General features: G+C 37.0%; 2 protein-coding genes across 6 annotated transcripts in view; one reads left to right on the top strand and one right to left on the bottom strand.

The window, feature by feature from the left end:
* Positions 1 to 460: 460 nt before the first annotated feature.
* Positions 461 to 3431, bottom strand: RPA3 (replication protein A3). Of its 2 annotated transcripts, XM_011363144.2 has the most exons (5): positions 3150 to 3431; positions 1993 to 2067; positions 1338 to 1446; positions 1187 to 1232; positions 461 to 803 (listed from the first exon to the last, which is right to left on the bottom strand). In XM_011363144.2, the coding sequence occupies exons 1-5, from the start codon at positions 3246 to 3248 to the stop codon at positions 785 to 787; spliced, it is 348 nt and encodes a 115-aa protein (XP_011361446.1). In that variant the 5' UTR covers positions 3249 to 3431; the 3' UTR covers positions 461 to 784. The 2 variants fall into 2 exon arrangements, with proteins under 2 accessions (XP_011361446.1, XP_011361437.1); XM_011363135.2 differs by lacking the exon at positions 1187 to 1232 and having other exon boundaries at positions 3150 to 3408.
* Positions 2256 to 19539, top strand: part of UMAD1 (UBAP1-MVB12-associated (UMA) domain containing 1) — a 190564-nt gene continuing 173280 nt past the window's right edge. The window contains exon 1 of one of the 4 annotated variants that reach the window (XM_011363154.2): positions 2256 to 2848. In XM_011363154.2, coding sequence (XP_011361456.1) covers positions 2729 to 2848 — 120 coding nt within the window. In that variant the 5' untranslated portion in view covers positions 2256 to 2728. Of the gene's footprint in view, positions 2849 to 3486; positions 3656 to 19539 lie in introns of those variants that run through there. The other 3 variants (XM_023532991.1, XM_011363169.2, XM_011363164.2) reach the window with 3 other exon arrangements.

Raw genomic sequence — 19539 nt, 5'->3', positions numbered from 1 at the left:
TATACCAGTGGCCTTCAGTTCTCAGGTCTTTGACCTTGGACTGCGAGTTACATCATCAACTCCCTGATTCTCAGGCCTTTGGACTCGAACTGTATTACTCCACCAGCTTTCCTGGTTCTCCAGCTTGTAGGTGATAGATCATGGGACATTTTGGCCTCCATAACTATGTAAACCTACTTCTACAACAAACCTCCTTATATTCCGTGGGTTCTGAGTCTCTACTATAGTACTCGCAAATTATAGAAGATGAAGGATTCTGTTTGCTCTTTTAATAAATCAAAATCATTTTTTCATAGTGTGTCAAGGAAATAACATGGTGTAGTTCATGAGGTAGCAAGTAAATTCTTAACACAGTTGGCCTGGGGTTTAATTTGCTAGGTCTAAGTTCTGACCTTACAACTATGAAATTCCAAGTTTGAGCTTTAATACCTGACTAAACGAAAAAGAATGAAACGACCAATAATATGTACCATTTAAACTTTTATTAAAACAGAAAACTAAACTCAGACTATTGCTCTTGCATCTGTTCTGACCATATGCCAGAGAAGTGATTCTTTATGAGGATGCAGGTGAGAACTGTCAACATACCAATTCCATCAAAAATAGCATACTGGAATATCTAATAAAGTTAGGTAAAAGAGAACAAATTAAATAACAGAATCTCTCCCTCAAATATCAGGGGCCTTAACAGTCTTCAATGCAGTTGGTCTACAATCAGGATCAATCATATTGTACAACTCCCCAAGGAAAAAACTGAGGGAACTCATGGATAATTTTCACAGCTTCATTGTAAAGTCCAAGATCTGAAAGACACATTTTAGCAAACATTTAATCTACAGTGGAAAGTTGTAACACCAATTATTATCTGAAAGATTTCTACCTCTTTCTCTTTCCTCTCCCTTTTAGAAGTCAACTTATTTTCACAATCCATCTTCTAAAATTGAGCCATTGATCATATTTATTTAACTGTGGCTCCAAAAAAAATAAAAGACACGGGGGTGCAGGAGACGATCCATTGTACAGGCACAGTTCCTGCCTGGTTGTGTTTCAGGTGCTATGCATTATTTGAGGCCTTTAAACCAGACATTAAAACAAAAAAGATGAACATTTTTGTTCTATTTTAAAAATTTCTCTTTCCACAAATATTAATTAATCTGAGTTTCCTACGTATATGTGCACTACTTACGAACAGGCCAAAATGTCCTCCCATTTTCCTTTGGGATCAGAAAATTCTATAGAATTCGAAAATATAGCAGGACTGAGACTCAAGACCTAAGACATGATAAGAATAAAACTGTTTTCCTCCTAAATATATAAAACTAGAATGCTTTATTTACCAAAAGGATGGTTATCTTCTTTAAACTGGACATAAGATGCACACATAATGGTTGCCTTGGCTGTTACTTTTCCAACTATTTCCATGACTCCAGAGATTTCTTCATCAAGCTAACACAAAGAAAAAAATGTTAACTTCATACTATCACATTTTCAGTTGATAATTAACTTGAAAAATTAGTATAGTCTACTAATCTTTGATTTCATGTAACAAAGTAATTTAAAACTTTATCAATGCAGAAATTTAATTGCAACTTAAAAAAAAAAAGTTTGAACACTTATGGTCAGCATGTTACAAGTCCTGTTATTTTTAGCATAGGTCCAAAGATAGGTTAAAGTTTAAGGTGGAAACAAAATCATTTAAAGATACTGAGGATGTCTAGAATTTCTACAAGGAGTAATCTGTTTAAAAGTACTCATTGAAAAGAACCCAGTATCTAAGGAATGTAATAAAAAATCACAGAGCCCCAAAAATCCTTTGTTAGACATGTTAAGAGACATAAATGTAAGAAGAGGACAAAAATTTAATTTTAGAACCAGGGAAGTTTTATAAGCTGGTCCTTTATACAACCACTCCAGGAATCAGAAATATCAGCAACAAACCAAAACAAGATGTAGAATTAAGTATAATATACATGAATTAATACTTAAACATACAGGTTCCATCAACTCAATGGTTCCACTTTTTCCTTCTCCATCTGAAAGGATAAACATTTTTCCACTGGGATGAATCTAAAAAAGAAACAGGATTTAAAAATCTCACATAACAAAACTTAAAATCTCATTTAAGTAAAAATATGTTTGACACAAGATGGGCATACTGACTCAAAGTTAGTAGATGCGTACAAAGCAGTTGTTTTTGAACAGTTTATTTGGTTCAAATTATAATCTTGTGTTACTTTATCTGGTTAAACTACGCCTAGTTTAATTTCAACTTCAGATAAACAATAGTACAAATATGTCTTGTATTTTTATTTGCTAAATCTGGCAACGCTATGCTAAGAAAAAATGAAAGGGGTCCATATTACCTAAAAGTGAGATCTACTGGCACCCACGATTTAAATAGTACATTAGCCCTCTTAGGTATGTTTTAAAAACTGGGCATGATGAAATAAAGAGAGAACGGTTCTAGTGTCAGACAGCTGCAGAGTGCAGCCAACTTTGTAACTTGCTGTGGCCTATCCACTCCTATCCAGTTTCCCTACCTGTGGAGTCGGAACAAAACACCCGTTTCACCAAGAGGATGTATGGCCAAAATGAACTACTAAGCCTTTATATAACACTGGTTTTCTCTCAGCTTCCTCGGTTCACTGATTCCGAGGCTTTGGGCCTATTTCTCACCAGTAGAATGAAGGGGCTGCAATCAAGCAGTGGGGCAAGATAAAAGATTGCTATGGAATCTGGGAGGAACAATCAAGGAATGTTTTATGGAGAGGTAACTTCAACGAGAAAACGGCAGAAGGAAACAAAATTAGACTACCAGTTAAGCACGGCTAATGTAAAATATCAGAAGGTAAATGTGGGGGCCATGTTCATAATTTCTTTTATGGAAACACAAACAGAACGGGGGACACTAGAACTTAGAACGGAGTATTCGAAAACGTTGTTATTCCGCGCCAAAATGGGGCTGCAATAGCTAAAAAGTGTGCAAAGTCCCCTTGTGCAAAATAAAGCAAGTGGGAGCGCAGTGATGCTCTCAGGCTTTCTGTCCTCCTTCAACTTTCCGTTACCCACCGTGAGGCTACCACCCTGGAGGTCACGGGGTCTGTCCCCGCAACTACAGACCGGGGAACCGGGATGGTGAGTACGCGCACCTTTTCCAGCCTCCCTACGAAGCAGACCGGCCGGTCGATGAACTGAGGTAGCATGCTGGCGTTGACGCGGGACTTGGGCATATCCATTACGTCCACCATGATTGCGAAGCAAGATATGCAGCTGGCGGCAAACAAGCGGAAAAAATGAGACCGAGCGGTCCGCGGACGTCTACGATGGATTTCCCCGGAACCAATCGGCGGAGACCAGCACGCTTTCGCTCCGCCAATCAAACGCGCTGAAATCTCGATCGAAATCTCGTTGTCTGAGAAAGAGACCGCGAAAGGAGGGATGTGTCCGGAAGTGGGGATCTGCTGCTTAGTGACGCGCGGCGTCCCGGAAGTTGCCCTGGTCTCCTGCGGAGTGGAAAGCGGAGGCGGGGCTTGGGTTGGGCGGGGCCTGAGGCCCCCTATCTAGGTCTCGGGCCTCCCCGCCGCGGTTTGACCCCGGAAGCAGGTGTGTTGGGCTCTAGTGCGGATGCGGCGGGGGACTGCGGCACCAGGCTCAGGTACCTCTTCTGGCGGGAGGCACCGCAGCCTTACTCTTTCCTCTTCTCCCCACCGACGGATGCGGGAGAGAGTGCCTGTCCCGCCGCGGCTTTCCCGGTGCTGTGCACCAGCTGTTCACATTTCTCTGCCTCCTCCTCTTCCAGATTCTCCGTGGGAAGCGCATGATTCTTGCTGAATGAAATCTAGGGATGGTGTGTTTTGACACACGCTGTCATGGAGACGGGAAGTGGGGTCGCCAGCGATCTTCACCGCCTTTGTCAGGCTCCTGGTGCTCGGTGGCAGAGGGTTTATTTACTGCTCAAGCTGCGTCACTCTCCCCGATTACCTTTGCGACCCTTTCTAGCCCTGACAATCTGGCCACACTGCGGAGATGCGGGTTTTATTACCTCCTTTGTGTTAGCAACACATTGAAGCATTTGAGATTGGGTGGGGGAAAGGACCACAGGGTTAGGATAAGGGACGAATTTAAATTGCTGTTAGATCCTGAGCAGGTGCGCTTCTCCCTGAGACACAATTTCTCCATTTGCAAAATGAGGGAGTTAGATAACTTAATGTTTTGCAAGGTCCCAAATAACTTTTGTCCATATGATTCACGGACTCCTTGTAACTCCCTAGCGATCTTTCTCCCATTGTCCTCCGCACCCAGGACTCTGGAGGGGAGATCTGGAGTTGTGGAAGATAACCTGTTTCAGGAAATTGGGGGGAGGGTTCTCATATCTGTCACTGGCTCATGTGGCTCTTGATGTTTGGGGTTTTAGCTGCCAGAATGAGTGCTCATAAAAATACCTGCTAGTGGTGCTGCAGAAACTGGAAAATACGTTTTATTGGGATATTATTATATTGAAATAAGTTTGTCTAAAGTCACCTAGTTGTCACTGTTCAAATTCAGGTACCTCTGCCTTAAGCAAATAAGATCTTTTGAGATTTCACGTGGCAATTTAAGATGGAAATCCATGCACCATAATTAAATGATAGTCTCCCTCAGTGTTTACTTAGCATTTAACAAATTTGTTACAATGTTGCTGTCTTAAAGGACTTCATTAACAGATGCAGGGTGCATGTTAGTTGGCGTATAAAAAAGTAGTGGATGTATTGGGGCAAGTCTATACAGTCTATGTTATGTTTCTGGGCAAAGCCTGTACAGGATTTTGCACTTTAGTGTCGCTTTGGTAAACAAATTGATGTACATTATATAGGGAAGGGTATGTATGAATATCTTTAATAGCAGTTTTTTAGAGAGCAATCCTGAAAGTACCAGATGCTGATACCATTGTTTTATTACAGTTAAAAGACCACTTTTATGTATCAACAGATTTTTTTTTTTTTTAAAACAGGGAGATGAGCAAGAAGATCATTTAAAACAGCTTTTTGGATATTTTTTGAGTCACCTAAATTTTATTACATAACATGTAGTGCACAGAGAAGAGTATATATAGTTTATATGTATACAGTACTCTTCACAGAGATTAAATGAACCCATGTGGCCCTCTCATTCATTTTAAGGAATGGAACTTTACCTGTTAGTAGTTTGTATTTCTTTAATTAAGTCTTCCCTACCAGCCAGAAATAAACTTTTGAAATTTGTGTTAAGCATCCTAAGCTTTTCTATATAGTTTAATTACACATGTAGGCATTCCTAAATGGTATGTTGTTCAATTTTGCCAATTTGACCTTTATATAAATGGAATCGTACCATATATATCTCTGACTTGTTTATTTTGTTTTCGAGATTAATCCATGTTGACACATGTAGGTGGAGCTCATTCTTTTTACTATGTTATATCCCTGTTACTGGCATTTTGATTTTTGCAGTTCTTTTGTATTGTGTACAGGGCTTCTATGACATTTTTGTACCTATTTGTTGGTGCAAATGTGCAAAGGTGTATCAGTAGAATTGCTGGAATATAGGATGTACATCTTCAGTTTACTAGTAAAACCAGATTTCCCCCCAAGTACTGGTACCAATTTATTCTCTAATCAGGAGTGTAAGAGAGTTCCAGTTGATGCATGTTTTTGGCAACTCTTAATAGTTTTTTTCTCCCTAATCTGATGGATGTGAAATAGTTTTTTGTGGTCTTAATTCGCTTTCTGTGATTACTAATAAAGTTGAACAACTTTTCAAATATTTATTGGCTATTCGTGTTTACCATTTTTTGTTGTTTTTTTTTACTGATTTTTGAGAACATTTGGTATTAGTGTGGATAGTCATGCTGCATTTTTCAGTTTGGGACCTATTTTTCTATTTTTTCTTCTCATCTTTCCTTTTTTTCTTTCATTGGGAAGAGCTACTTTTAATATAGTTTAAATATTTTCCCCTTAAGTTTAATATATTTGAAAAGTCAATTTAAAAAATATTTAAGAATTTTTTTATCAAACTCTTAAAGATACTCTATATTAAAATTTTTTAAAATAGTTTTGTTTATCATATTTAAAAAATATTCCATCATTTAGAATTGAGTTTTTATGTATGTTGTCAGGTAGGTATCCAATTTCTTTGTTTCATTTTTATTGCAATGGTCTCAGCCTCATTTATTGATTATTTCATCATTTGCCACTGACTTTAAGTTAATGTATATGTGTGGGTCTGTTCTTAGACTCTCAGTTCTGTTCCATTAGTCCATTTTTCTGTCTCTGCTCTAGCACCCACTTCGTTGAATACTGTGGCCTTATAACTTTTGATATCTGGGGGCAAGTCCTTATACTTCACTGTGTTCTTCGGTAATGTCATAGTTATTCCTGGCTCTTTACTTCTCCATATAAAATTTAGCTTGTCAAATTCCACGAAAAACTGTGTTGGGATTTGATCACAATTGCTCGGGTAACATCTCAACCACTCGTACTATTCTTGAGCTATTCTGGTCCTCTTAAAATCTTTCCAAATGATTCATAATTTTCTACATTAAAGTTTTGACTTTTAGATTAGATTTATTCCTAGGTGCCTTGTTTTTGTTGCTAATTATAAATGGTATTTTTTTAAATTAAAGATTTTTAACTGATTGTTGCTGGTATATGGACATGCATTTGACTTTTTTTCTGGCTGTCCTGGTAAACTCTCATTTCTTGTAATTTTCTATAAGATTAATTTGGGTTTTCTATTCGTATGTGAATAATTATAGTTTTGTTTTTTAACAGTGTTTACATATTTTATTTTTCTTGCCTTTGCCCATGTTAGAGCTTCCAGTACCATTTTGAATAGAAATGGTGTTTCAGTTAAGATGGGGTTTGACTACATAAGTAAAAATGTCGTAAATACACATAGACTTCGTTTCACATTTCAAAGAAATCCAGAGATGGGCAACTCAGCATGCAACTGTGTGGTAGAGTCCCTGAGAAATCAGACCCAGATTCATTCTGTCTTGCTCCTCCTCTTCCTCTATGTTCAGTATCTTGTTTCATCCTTAAGGTCACCTCACAGGCCAGAATAGGTGCTGGAGCATCAGCCATTTAGTCCCCATTTCAGAAAGCGGAGAAGTGGGCAGGCAAAAAAGTGTGCCTTCATGGGACTCAGCTCCCTTTAAGGAGCCTTCCTGGAAGTCCTTCACAACTTGCAGTTCTACTTGTTAGGTGAAGGACTGTCCCTTCTATTCCCAGTTTGAGAAGAGTTTTATTTGAGTGGTTATGGAATTTAATCAAATAGGTTTTTTTCTTAATTGAGATGATTGAAATTAATATATTTTCCAGTATAGAGCCACACTTGCATTCTTGGAAGAAACACAACTTAGTTGTGATACATTATCTTTTATTATATATTCCCAGATCTGATTTGCTGTTTCGTTTAGGATTTTGCATCCATGTTCATGAATGAGATTGGCGTGCGGTTTTTCTTTTTTGTATAGTATTTGTCAGATTCTGGTATTATCAGGGTTATACTAGTCTCACGAAATGAGTTGTGGAGTGGTTCCTCTGTTCTCTAGGATTCTGTGTAAAATTGAAATGATCTGTTTGTTGATTGTTTGGTAGATATCACCTGTAAAACATTCTGGGTCTGGTTTACGGGCATACCATGTTTTATTGCACTTGGCTTTATAGCACTTCGTAGGTGTTGTGTTTTTTACAAACTGAGGGCAAGACCTTCCACCAGCAAAAAGATTATTACTTGCTTTCTTGTGATACTTGCTTTATTCCAGTGGTCTGGAATTGCACTCTCAATATCTCCAAGATATGTCTATAGTTACCTGTATCTGCTTTAGGCATATCCCACAGTTTTCATAAGTAGGTAGTCATCATCATTACATTCTAAATATTTTCTCATTTCCAACATATTTATTCTTGGAATCATGGGTTGTTTTTGTTTCCAAGTGTATAGTTTTGCTTATTAAAGTTATTTTGTTGTGTGGTTGATTTTTAGCAAAGTTGCATTATCAGATGGTATGGCCTGATGCTACTTCTTTGAAATTATATGAGACTTGCTTTAAGGCTTATCAAGTACAAGTTTTTTGGGCAATTTTTGTAAATGTTTCATGTATGCTTGGGAAAAAAATTGTATTTTCCAGTTGTTGGATCAAGCTCATTAAGTGCAGTGTTTAGCACTTCTTTTGACTTTACTTATTATTTATTTTTACATCTCAACCATTTTTTTTTTTTCTGGTAATATTTCTTTTCTTTTTGAGATACCTTCTGTGGAAGTTCTTATAGTGAGAATCTTTGGTAGTAAACTCTATTGGTTTGTGTTTTTCTGAATATGTTTATTTCAGCCTTGTTCTCAAAAGGTAGCTTTTATATCTTTATGTAGTATAGAATTCTAAATGGATAGTTAATTTCTCCCAAAACTACTTTGATATTATTTTATTCTTATAATATTTACTTTTCTTTTAAATTGTGGTTCGTCGTAATTTTTCATGTCTCTATATCTGCTTGATCCTCAGTGTTCTGTAATTCTACTGGATTTCTCTTACTTAGTTTGCTGTTGAATATGTTGTACATTGTGAATCTGATAATTCTTATCTTTATCAGTACTAAGACATTTTCAACCATTATCTATTCAAATATTGCCTCTGATAAGAGAAAAATTCTTAGATGTCCTAAATTAAATCATAGCAGGCTGCAGGGTGCTGGGAAGAGAGGAGAAAGATTAACTAGTTAACAGCCTAGGGCCAAAACCACCAAAAGACTGCTCATGTTCCTGACTGTGTTCTCATCTAGAAGGAATAGCCAACCACTAAGCACCTGAGAATACTGCTTATGCAGGAACTTTCCAGATTGTTGCACACAACCAATCCAGAAGCATCATATACTTCTTCCTTATGGACTATTCATCTCTCCCAGAACTTTCCCTCCCTCACCTTTTCCACACCTCTTTTATCACCACTATGCATTATTTCAAAACAACTTAACATCTTTCTTTCCCAAACCCATTGTCTGAAAGAGCCCCTGCAACCCAGGATGGTGGGCATGTTTGTTTTCTCCACCTAGCCCGGCTGCTGGTGGTTTAGACTGCATGCCCCAGGACCTGGTTCTCTTCCAACTAGCATATGGCTCAATAAACCCTATCTTTCAGAAAAGCTTTTGGCTTTGAAGGTTGTCTATTTTTTCTAAACACCTCCTATTCTCTAACGCCTTCTGGAATTTCAACGAGAAGTAAGAAGGGCCTTGTGCTCTTGATTTTTGTTTTATAATTCAGTGTTTTTGATTCTTTGTACTGAATTCTAGATAATTTATGTCATCCAGTTTACTAATTCTTTATGCAGTTGTGACTCATTTGCTCTGTCTAATTTCAATACTATTTTTAGTTTGTTTCTAGAAGTTCTGTTTGGTTCTTTTTTACAAATCAATAGTTATTATCGATGTATTTTTTGTCATAGTTTCAGATCTCCCTTTATTTTGTCATATGTTATAGAATATAAAGTAAGTCTGTTTATTTTCTAGTTTTGATATCCCCAGTCTTTATGCGTCTGATCTGTATTGTTTTTTGATTTTGCTGACTATTCCTTATTATAGCTTGTTTCTTCATTTGTATAGTAAGCTTTGATTTTGAATTCATGTTTCTTGGAATTTTTTTTGTTGATTTCTCTGACGTTTAGTCTGAGAGTATGTTTTTCTAGAGAAAATTTGTGTTTTCTTCTAACCAAGATGTTAGAGCTCCAGACTTTGTCCTTATTCTCTGTGGGATATGGATCATTAAAACACAGGCTTTTAGCCATTAGAAATCAGCAGTGGCCACAGGGAAAATGTTAGCTCTAGTACTTGCATATATCCTTGTGGATTTGAAGGTTTTTAACCTTTCTGGCTTCTATGGAATTCTTGTCTTCTCTTGTTGGCTTATCCATGCATAAAAAAAGACATTTATATTTAAAATAGTAGCACAGATGCTCCTTTAGAGAAGCAGTGTGGGGATTTTGTTAGTTGTTGAAGATAATGAGGTCTGGCAAAGATGTATGGTAGGGTAGTGGCAAGAATTAAGGGTAAAGCTAAGTAAAGACCAGAACTTGGAATATCTTCCTCATGCCTTACCAAAGAGTGCAGCTTAATAGTGATGCTGGAGGAGAGCATTAGATAGGGAGGGAAATGATCAGTTTGACATTTTAGGTTAAGCATCTGGGTTCTGGATGAAGCATGACTTGGAATATCCTCATCAAAGTGCTTTTGGTACAAGTTACATGACCACTTCAAACCAGCTTAAACCTTATTTTGATTGTGGTAAAATATACAGAACATAAAATTTCTCTTTTTAACCATTTTTAAATGTACAGCTCAGTGGCGTTAGGTACACTCATATGTTATGCCACTATCATTATTATTCATCTCCAGAACTTTGTCACCATGTCATACTGAACCTCTGTATCCATTAAACAGTCTATGAATTTGACTACTTTATGTACCTCATAAGTAGAATTATACACTATTTCTCACTTTGTGTCTGGCTTATTTCACTTAGTATTATGTCTTAAAGGTTTTTTCCATGTTGTAGCATGCATCAGAATTTCATTCCTTTTTAACATGACATAATACTCCATTGTATGTATTATACCACATTTTATGTATCCATTCTTCCATTGATGTACATTTGGGTTGTTTCTACCTTCCAGCTTAAATTTCTAAGTCATAAGGAAACTGATTAGTACCATTTTGGGTAAGCTTGAATGCACAGGAAAGCCTTCAGAATCCAAAGCTGTATTCTGTCTTTTTTTAAGACCATTTTCTCTCCAGCCAAGCACCTGTTACTTCATTGTTTACTCATATCTATATGGCTGTCCCAGGCTTTGTGACCAGCTCTTGGGAGAATCTAATTTGCCAGCTCTAGTCACTTGACCATATGTCTTCCAAACAGCTATGGTGTGGAAGGGAACTTGGGGAGGATTCGGAACAAACATGGCTTCTAGGAGTCCACTGTGTTGCAAAGATACCCTAAGGCGGTTGCAGTAATCCATCCTGGAGATTCTGGTAAGATGAACTCAAGTACTAGTGGCAGTATGAATGGAGAAAAACCAAAAGTTTCATGAGATATCATGAGTTGTAGGACTTAGTGGTTGGTGGATTGGAAGTGAAAGGGAGAGAATCAAGGTATCACTTTTGATTGTCTCTAGTGGCTGTTTGTACCATCATGCTTTTTTTCTGAGATGGAGTATAGAGTAGGGACACGTGTACGGACCGGGAAGATGACTCGGGCTTGGACGTTGAGGCAGTGTGGCACAGAGTGAAGAACATAGACTTTGGAATAGACAGCCTGGATTAAATCCTAATGCTTTCACTTAAGTGACTTTTGGATAAATTATCTTTTCACAGTTGCAATTTATGCATCAACATGGGAGATAATAAAGCTTCATATGGTTGTTGTAAGCATTAAGACCGTGTAAAGCTCTGAGCACAGCGCCTTGTTACACTGTGCACTTAAGTAATAAATTGTAACTTATAACTGCTATTAGCATGACCACATTGTTCTTAAGTATCTGTTGGATGTCTTAGTGATGATGAATAGTGAGGTAGTGAAGGGGGAAGAAAACCCCAGGGTGCTTCCCCAGAAGGAAGGAAGTGTGTGGTCTTGTCTGAGAGTGGAGATCCTCAATCCACCTGGGTTTTCCAGCTCTGCTCAGAAGCCTGCATGTAAGAGATTGTGTTTTCTTATAATCATTCGAGTATTATCAAGATGTTTTCTCTACAATTTTTCGTGCAAAATTATCACCAGAGAGATATTCTTCCTGTTTGTCTTTGGGTCCATATTTTCCTTTCTTTATGTTGGTCTTAGTCTGGTGATCTCTTATTAAAGGAGAGACTGGGCAGGTGAGATTACCTTACCCACTTCTTGTTTCCATGTCTAATCCTGGAAGACGTGGACGCACATGTTCTTGAGCTTGTTCAATTCCCACTGGCGAACCAGAACTCCTATGTGTGGGTCTGCTGGTCTGAGACTGAGTGGCTCAGACTATTGAGGTCTCTGGATGAGTTAGAAATGAGGAGCTGTTTGTAGTTCTTCAAACATGAAGACCTCCTTATTGTGCTCTGTTCATGGAATTTTTTTCTGTCTAGGACCCTGTTTAACAAAGTCTTTGTTGGCCTGTTACAAACCATTCACATTAGTCCTCCCTGTTGCTTGCCCAGGCCAAAAGCTATAGTTTCTGAATGGAGGTGGAAGATCTCCTGGAGGTGGGGGTGGGGGTGGGAGGGGCAGGAGAGGGAATCTAATTCTGCCAGACTTTGGAATGAGTTTCCATGAAGTGGATATCTGGCAGCCTATTTTTTTTTCTGGTAGATACAGCTCTTGTATTTTAGAATTAAGTTTAGTAAATGGGAATGGATGAAATGCTTTTCCTGTCCTATTATAGTTTGCTTGTTTATTTGTTTATTTATTCATTTATTCCTTGGATAGAAGATGCAGCATGTGGCAGCATAAAATAATGAACTCTTAGCTGTACTTTTTGATCTATCTCCATTGATTGTACAGTTCATGGGAAGTTGACTCAGACTTTGGCATATGGTTTACAGAGTTAGTGCCAGTTTTTGTCTTGTGTATTTTTATATGCATTTTTATGAAAAATTGGGAGGAAGTAAACAGTCAGCTTTTGTGTTTACTCAGGAGTCTAAAGCAAGTTTTCAGACAGATAGCAATACTTTTTGACTGCACTGTGAGCAACATGTTAGCCACTTGCATGGCTGGTGCTGGTTTAGTATAGGACTCATCACCGTGATCTCTGCCCACAGCACTGGGAGGTGGTAGAGAAGCAGGCCTAGAGGCAGCAAGTGGCAGTGGTGGAGGCGTTGTTCCCCGAATTGGAGAAAGTGCCTTGTCTGATTCTATTTCTCTAGGGCCTAGCACTGGGCCTGACCAGTATTTAGCCTTCACAACATGTTGATTGACTCAATTAAAAGTGAACAAATGAATAAATGAATAAAAAATTTAGTTTGTTTTTATTTGGGGAGGAAGTAAAAATTTGTGATGTTGCAGTTAGGTTGTATTGAAAGTCAATGATGCAGATTTTTAGTGGGCAGTTTTGGAAGTGAGTCTTTTTGGAAGTTGAATGTGATGGTTCCCGTTGTGTTAAATGAATTTAAGTGAGCAAACAGAGCAATTTTAAACACCCACACTGAATAACATTTTATTTTTTTCTTTATTCATTCTAGGTTTTCCTGTGCTATAGAGAATTGTAAAGAGGTGTGACCTTACACCGGATGTCTTCCTTCTCCCTTTGGACATTATTTAAGTGTGTTTACTTATTTGTTTTATGTGAAGAGACACTTTTTGTTAGAATTGTCAGGAGTCATTTTTTTTCATTTCAGAGTTGCAACATTGAATGTAGAGCGTAGAAATTAGTATTATATTGATAGGTTCAGTGTTATTACGTAAAAACCAAATTTTGGGGGGTAACAATTATGTAGAATTATGTAACTTCTTTAAAACAAAAAATATATCATTATATCATTAATTCAGAAGAGTCAGGATAACACGAAAGTCTCTATAAATTTTTGGTCAGTGAATAAAACCCAAATGATATAAATTATAAGTACAGTTTGTTTATAAGCTCCCAGAAAGCAGCAACTTTATCTTCTAAATTTCCATATCTCCCCACACTATTTAGAAAAAAAAAACTATGTTTTTTTACATGTACTGCATTAAAAAGAAGGAATTTTTTAAAATAAAATCTGTTGAAGTTAAGGTGTCTTCTGACTAGTGCATCATATACTAGGCTATCACACCCATCCACAGAGGAGTAGGTTACAACAAAGGATTACCTGGACCCAAATGCTAAGAATGAAGAGACTGTGAAACCGGGTCTAATGTGATGAGAGATTCCCACTACCCCTATTAGTAGAATCGGAGGAGACTTTACTATACACTGTTCTGTTTTTCTTTTTATGAATAAGGGACAGTAGAGGAAAAAAGAAGTCAGTTCTTATCACTGCCAGGCTGTCATTCTTGATTCTGAAAGTAATAGAGTAGTTAATTAAAAAGAAAACAAACCAACAAAAATCCCCAAATCCAACAACATCAGCAACAACAACAAAACTACACGCAACTTCCCTGATGATTCTAATAGAGACTTTGTGGGTCATATTTATTTACAGAGTAATGGAGGAGAGTAAAATTTTCTCAGGTCTCTTTTACCTTAGTGAGACGATTGAATGATGGAAATCTAGATCTTACACACTAGTGATGAATAGCTCCCAGTTGAGATTATAAAATGAAGCCTCTGTGCTACTTTCCATGGCACATAAAGCCAGCAGTTAAAATTCATCAGGTTGTGGTGATAAACTAGAACCACGCCCCGCCCCCCCCAATATTCTTTAACCTAGGATTTCCTATATTGTCTTTAAGAGTTTCATGTTTGAATCCTATGTGTCCTATTTCTGAAAAGCTTTTCCTGCCTTTAATTTCACATGAAGTAAAATAGGAAAGGATTTTTAACTATGTAAAATCAAGAAAAAAAATCTCAGCATGGCCCTTGTTGAGATCTACACTGCGAAGGTCTCGGGAACTCCTTTGCACTCTTCCGCAATCCTCCCTTGCCTGATGCTTTATAATCATAAACTTAGCTGGATGCCTTCTGACTTTCTAAGCATTTTAGATGTTCTGTTTTGGTTAGAAATAATATGTATTTAATTTCTCAATTTGCTAAAAGCAACTGTATAGTCATTTTAGGGAAATGAGTTTTATTAAATCACGTAAGTTCAATTTTTAATGGCTGTTATACATGTGCATTATGTTGCTTTCCGGTTAGGTGAGAACTGAAGGGTTAGGAGTGTTAAATTAGAGAACAGGCTCTCTTAAAAATGCCACCACCACTTTGTATTCATCTGGGTTTGTAGGAAAAGCTACACTGGTGTGTTGTAAGAGCATCTCTGAGCTACCCCAGACCAGTGGAAATGGAACAGAGTAAGAGTTCAAGGAGAAAAAAGAACGATGTAAAATTTCTGACTGTTAGAAAAGAACTTGTTCATATATTTTTTCAAATGGTTGAGGGTGGATATGAAAATGTTATAGTGGTTAGATTCCACTGAATAAATGTAAAAGAATGATATAACAGTTTTCTTTCAACATATATTTATAATATGTTAGATATACACCTTTTATAAATTTTAGTGGAAAATTTGAGATATCAGCTTAAAAAGGGCAAGAGGGTGTATAATATTTCAAAATTATTTTAGGGAGTATGTGAGCACCAAAGTACAATTAATGGCTTTGAAACCTTTTTGCCTGCAACCCAAACTAAGAAATATATTGTTTATCATGACCTAGCACATGTACCCAAAAACAAAGTTTATGAAACATTACTTGTCATATATGATGCTCCCTGATAATCTTTTGCTTCCCTTCCTGTCCCTACCCCCGCCCATTTCATTCTATTAAAAAATCTGGTCATGACCCACTAAATTGAGTTTACTTCTGCTAAAGAGTTGGGACCTACAGATTGAAAAGCAGTTATAGATCTAAGATTCAGTCCTTTGTTTATTTTTTTCACGGGCACTTTTTTTTCTTTTGCGGGGAAGGGGGTCATCTGAGCATAAATTAAGAGAGATGGAAATAAAATATATGTTCTGTGGAGCTCATCTGCAACATCAGTATAATGCCTTTCCCTGTCCCCTCGTGCTTATTCTCCCAGGTCTCTGAGGCTTTGCCCCATCACACCAATATCACAAACCTTCCAAGAAAAAAAACCTAGGTGGGATGGAAAAATAGAATCTTTTGAGTAACCCTGATTGGTAGTCTAAAGTTAATGGATAAATTTTAAAAGAGGATAAAACCACATACAAATATCAAATCTGTCAAAGACTTTACTCATGAATTAAGGAAGGAACTAGTAAGATGTTACAACTGGTTCAAAAGAGAACTCATAGTATCACCCAAAGTATTATTTATAGTCAAATGAGGGAATGTCGAATTTATAAATGGATGCCAAACTGGTCACTGTCCCAGGACAGTAATTAATGCATTCTACCAGATACATTTCGGTGGACAAGGATTAATTGCAGCACTGTCAATTTTCCACTTATTATCTCCTACGGAGTTATGACATAACCTGGTCAAAGACAAAGGTGGAGCTAACCCGGATGCGTGAGCTAGTCAGAATATCCACTAAATTCCAAAGTCTTTCACAATTTTTCCTTATACTGATAAGATTTAAGCTATTAAACACATTCTTATCCTAGGTCTAAAATTTTGCCACCTGAAAGCCAAATCCAGTTTGTAGAGGATTTGGTCAGTCTGCAGAGTATTTTTAAACATTTGGAATTTGTTGCTGTCATCTGAAAAAGATTTTTACGTAATGGCTAGGTTTCTAGTTTGTCTTGAAAAATCAAACTCAGTGACATTGGGCCCACATTCTTCATGGGACAGTTGTTAGAGCTGCCAAAAGTGCCTTCTGTTTTTTTTTTTTTAATTAAAAAATCTTTATTTTTTTTATTGTAAAATATATGATATTTAGCTTAGGAAAAAAGCAAATACTACAAAAGAGCTTTAAAATGAATAAATATAAACCAGTTGTGAATCCTGGTAACAGTAACAACTATTAGGCTTGGTGTGTATTTTTCCATAGTTTTATACAAACAATATACAAACTTATTCGCTCACACACACAAAATAGAAATTACTTTTATGATCAGGAAGCCTGCTAGTTTAATTAGCAAATCAGTTAGAAGAACTACTAGAAAGGATAAAATAGTATAAACAAGTACTTCAACTAAAAGATTAGTTCTCCGAGAGGATTGGGTGACAGTGACAGCAGCAGTTCTGAGTCCAAGGCCCATGTCATCCTACACACAGACATTGAAGGGAAGAGACCTGACACAGGCAACTTTAGACCTCCGAGCTACATTTCACAAAAGTTCTTCGATGCTTTGGGATCATCTTCATGGGGGAGAGATGCCCCAACCATGGCTTCAGCCTCACCCTATTTTTTGTTTTTGTTGTTTTACCATGAGCATAGCAAGTGAGAATATGATTTCAGGCTTTCCTAGCTCAACACCTTCAAAAGCGCTTTCACTGGTTCCAGAATTAAGACTTCACAAGCCTTATTTTGGGTAAGGGCTCCCCCTCTCGGCTCCCTGGGCATCTCTCTCCTTCCCTAAAGGATCCTTTAGACAAGGCCTGCACTCTGCTTCCCTGCTGTCTCAGGCTAGGCGGGTTTCACTCAGTTACCTGCCTGGCATCTAATTTACCATACTTGGGTTCTGCAGCAGAGGTCAGTTTCTGCAGTTTTGAAATGTGAAACAATATAGTCGAGTTAAAATTTTAGTCCTGATGTGATAGCCAAGTATAATGTTTTTGAAAATTTTGAAGAAATGGGAGTATACACATCATTTTGGTGATATTTAAAGGGATGTATTTTCATAGTATAATTTGAGACTTTAGAGATAATGATCTCAATCCCTGAACTTTTGTATTTTCTATTTGAAATACTATTGCCGTTCGTGATTCCAGCTATTACTCAAATGCTAACAGTTCCTGAATTCCGACTTATTCCTTTCACTGGAGCACTGAGTTTTATTTTTCCAACCGTGTTTTACATATTTCCATCTGGACCAGTCACTGTTTCCCTACATCTATCTCATCCATAATGGAATTCATTATTTTTTCTTCTCTTGAAATAAGCTTCCCATTCCTTTTCTTATTTATAATATCACTTTCTTCAGTCCCTCAGGCTTGAAACTTCAGTCATCTTTTATTCTTTCCTCAGGATTTTGTAGAGTTGAGCATCACAAAGTCCATATTTCTATACATTCCTTCTTTTTCAATCAAACTTCTCCCATCTTAATCCTCTCCGTTTTTGCTGCTTTCTAATTTGACTCTATACTTTAAATCAACCTCTCCAACATATTATTTAAAATTTTAATCTCTCTGAAACACTCCTTTCCCCAAGATCCTAGAGTACATAGTAATGTTAAACAAATCCTGGTGTGTCACACTGGATATTCTAATATTTTGAATTTTCAGCCCATTCAATAATTTTTCTCTACCTTTAGAAGAGAAGGAAGATTAAAACATTGTTCAGGATTTTAATTTTTCAGCAGTATGAAATTTACATATTTATTGGAGTTGGGCACAAATATGAAGAAAAAAATGTGTGTGTGTATATATATACATATATACATACATATATATATATCACTGTAACTAAGTGGCTGCTGTTTATCAATCACACATAGAAATTTCAGTGTATTTGATATATTTACATTACCTAGTAGTCTTTGAAATTGAAAGAAGATAATCAAGTTTAGAAAACCAGGTTGCCTTAATCCTTTAATCCTTTCGTCATGGGTAATATTACTTAAATAGTTAGCCTTAGAAGAATAGGACAAAAAAATAACTGTTATTCTCCCTACCCTCCTCTCCTTCAGAGCAATGGGATCTGCTCTGCCTAGCAGTCAGGCTCATCCTCCTGTATGCAGCCTGTGTATACCATTAAATCTGAAGGCACTGTCCTTTCATTTTTCAGTTTTGTGTGAACGCTTAGAGAAAAGAAGCATTTTGTTTTTAATACAAAGACTGTATCTGTAACACAAAGTGGTTTAAGAGTTGAGACAATTTTCCGAATAATCGTGAACTAAAACACTTATACAACATCTAGAATACTGTGTTAATGAATTTTAAGTACAGCTTTATTGAGGTGTTATCAACATACAATAACTCGCACATGTTGAAAGTGCTCAATTTGATGAGTTTTGACATGTTTATACCCCGAAACCATCACCACAATCAAGATAACGAATGCATCCATCATCCCCACAAGCTCGCTTGAGCTCCTTGGTATTCCCTGTCTCCTCTCCTCCCTCTTTGCACCTCCCCATTCCCCAGGCAACCACTGATCTGCTTTCTGTCACTGTACATTAGTTTGCATTTTCTAGAAGTTCGTATAAATGGAATCATAAAGTATAAACTCTTTTTAGTCTGGCTTTTTTCACTCAGCCTAATTTTGTTGATATTTATGCATGTCGCAGCATATTTTAGGACTTCATTCCTTTTTCTTGCTGAATAGTCTTATGGATATGCCACAGTTTGTTTATCCATTTATCTGTTGTTGGACATTTGGCTTGTTTCCAGTTTGGGGCTATTACAAAAAAAGCTGTATAACATTTGTGTACAAGTATGGACATGTGCTTTCATTTTCCTTCGGTAAATACCTAGAAGGAGAAAGTCTGGGTCACATGGTAGGTGTATGTTTTACGTTTTAAAGAAACTGCCACTCTTATCCAGAGTGGTTGTCCTATGTTACACACTTAACACCGTGTACTAGAGTTCCAGTTGCTCTACATTTTTGCCATGACTTTGCATGGTGAGCCTTTTTAATTTTAAATATTTTAATAGATATGTAGTAGTATCTTACTTAGATTTTAATTAGCATTTGCCTATTGACTAATGATGTTGAACATCCTTTTGTGTGTGTGTGTGTGTGTGTGTGTGTGTGTGTTTTTGCCATTCACTTATCATCTTTGGTGAAATGTCTGTTCATATCTT

This window comes from Pteropus vampyrus, unplaced genomic scaffold (assembly GCF_000151845.1).
Source record: "Pteropus vampyrus isolate Shadow unplaced genomic scaffold, Pvam_2.0 Scaffold4, whole genome shotgun sequence".
Lineage (NCBI taxonomy): Eukaryota > Metazoa > Chordata > Mammalia > Chiroptera > Pteropodidae > Pteropus > Pteropus vampyrus.
This window is presented reverse-complemented; position numbering and strand designations above follow the sequence as displayed.

Excerpts from the sequence above, each read along its gene's own strand:
- RPA3 (XM_011363135.2), bottom strand. The coding sequence starts at position 3,248 with ATGGTGGACGTAATGGATATGCCCAAGTCCCGCGTCAACGCCAGCATG. Across the intron at positions 2,068-3,149 it reads TCGTAGGGAGGCTGGAAAAG|ATTCATCCCAGTGGAAAAAT; the intron begins GTGCGCGTACTC and ends TTTCTTTTTTAG. Across the intron at positions 804-1,337 it reads AGAAGATAACCATCCTTTTG|ATCTTGGACTTTACAATGAA; the intron begins GTAAATAAAGCA and ends TGTGTCTTTCAG.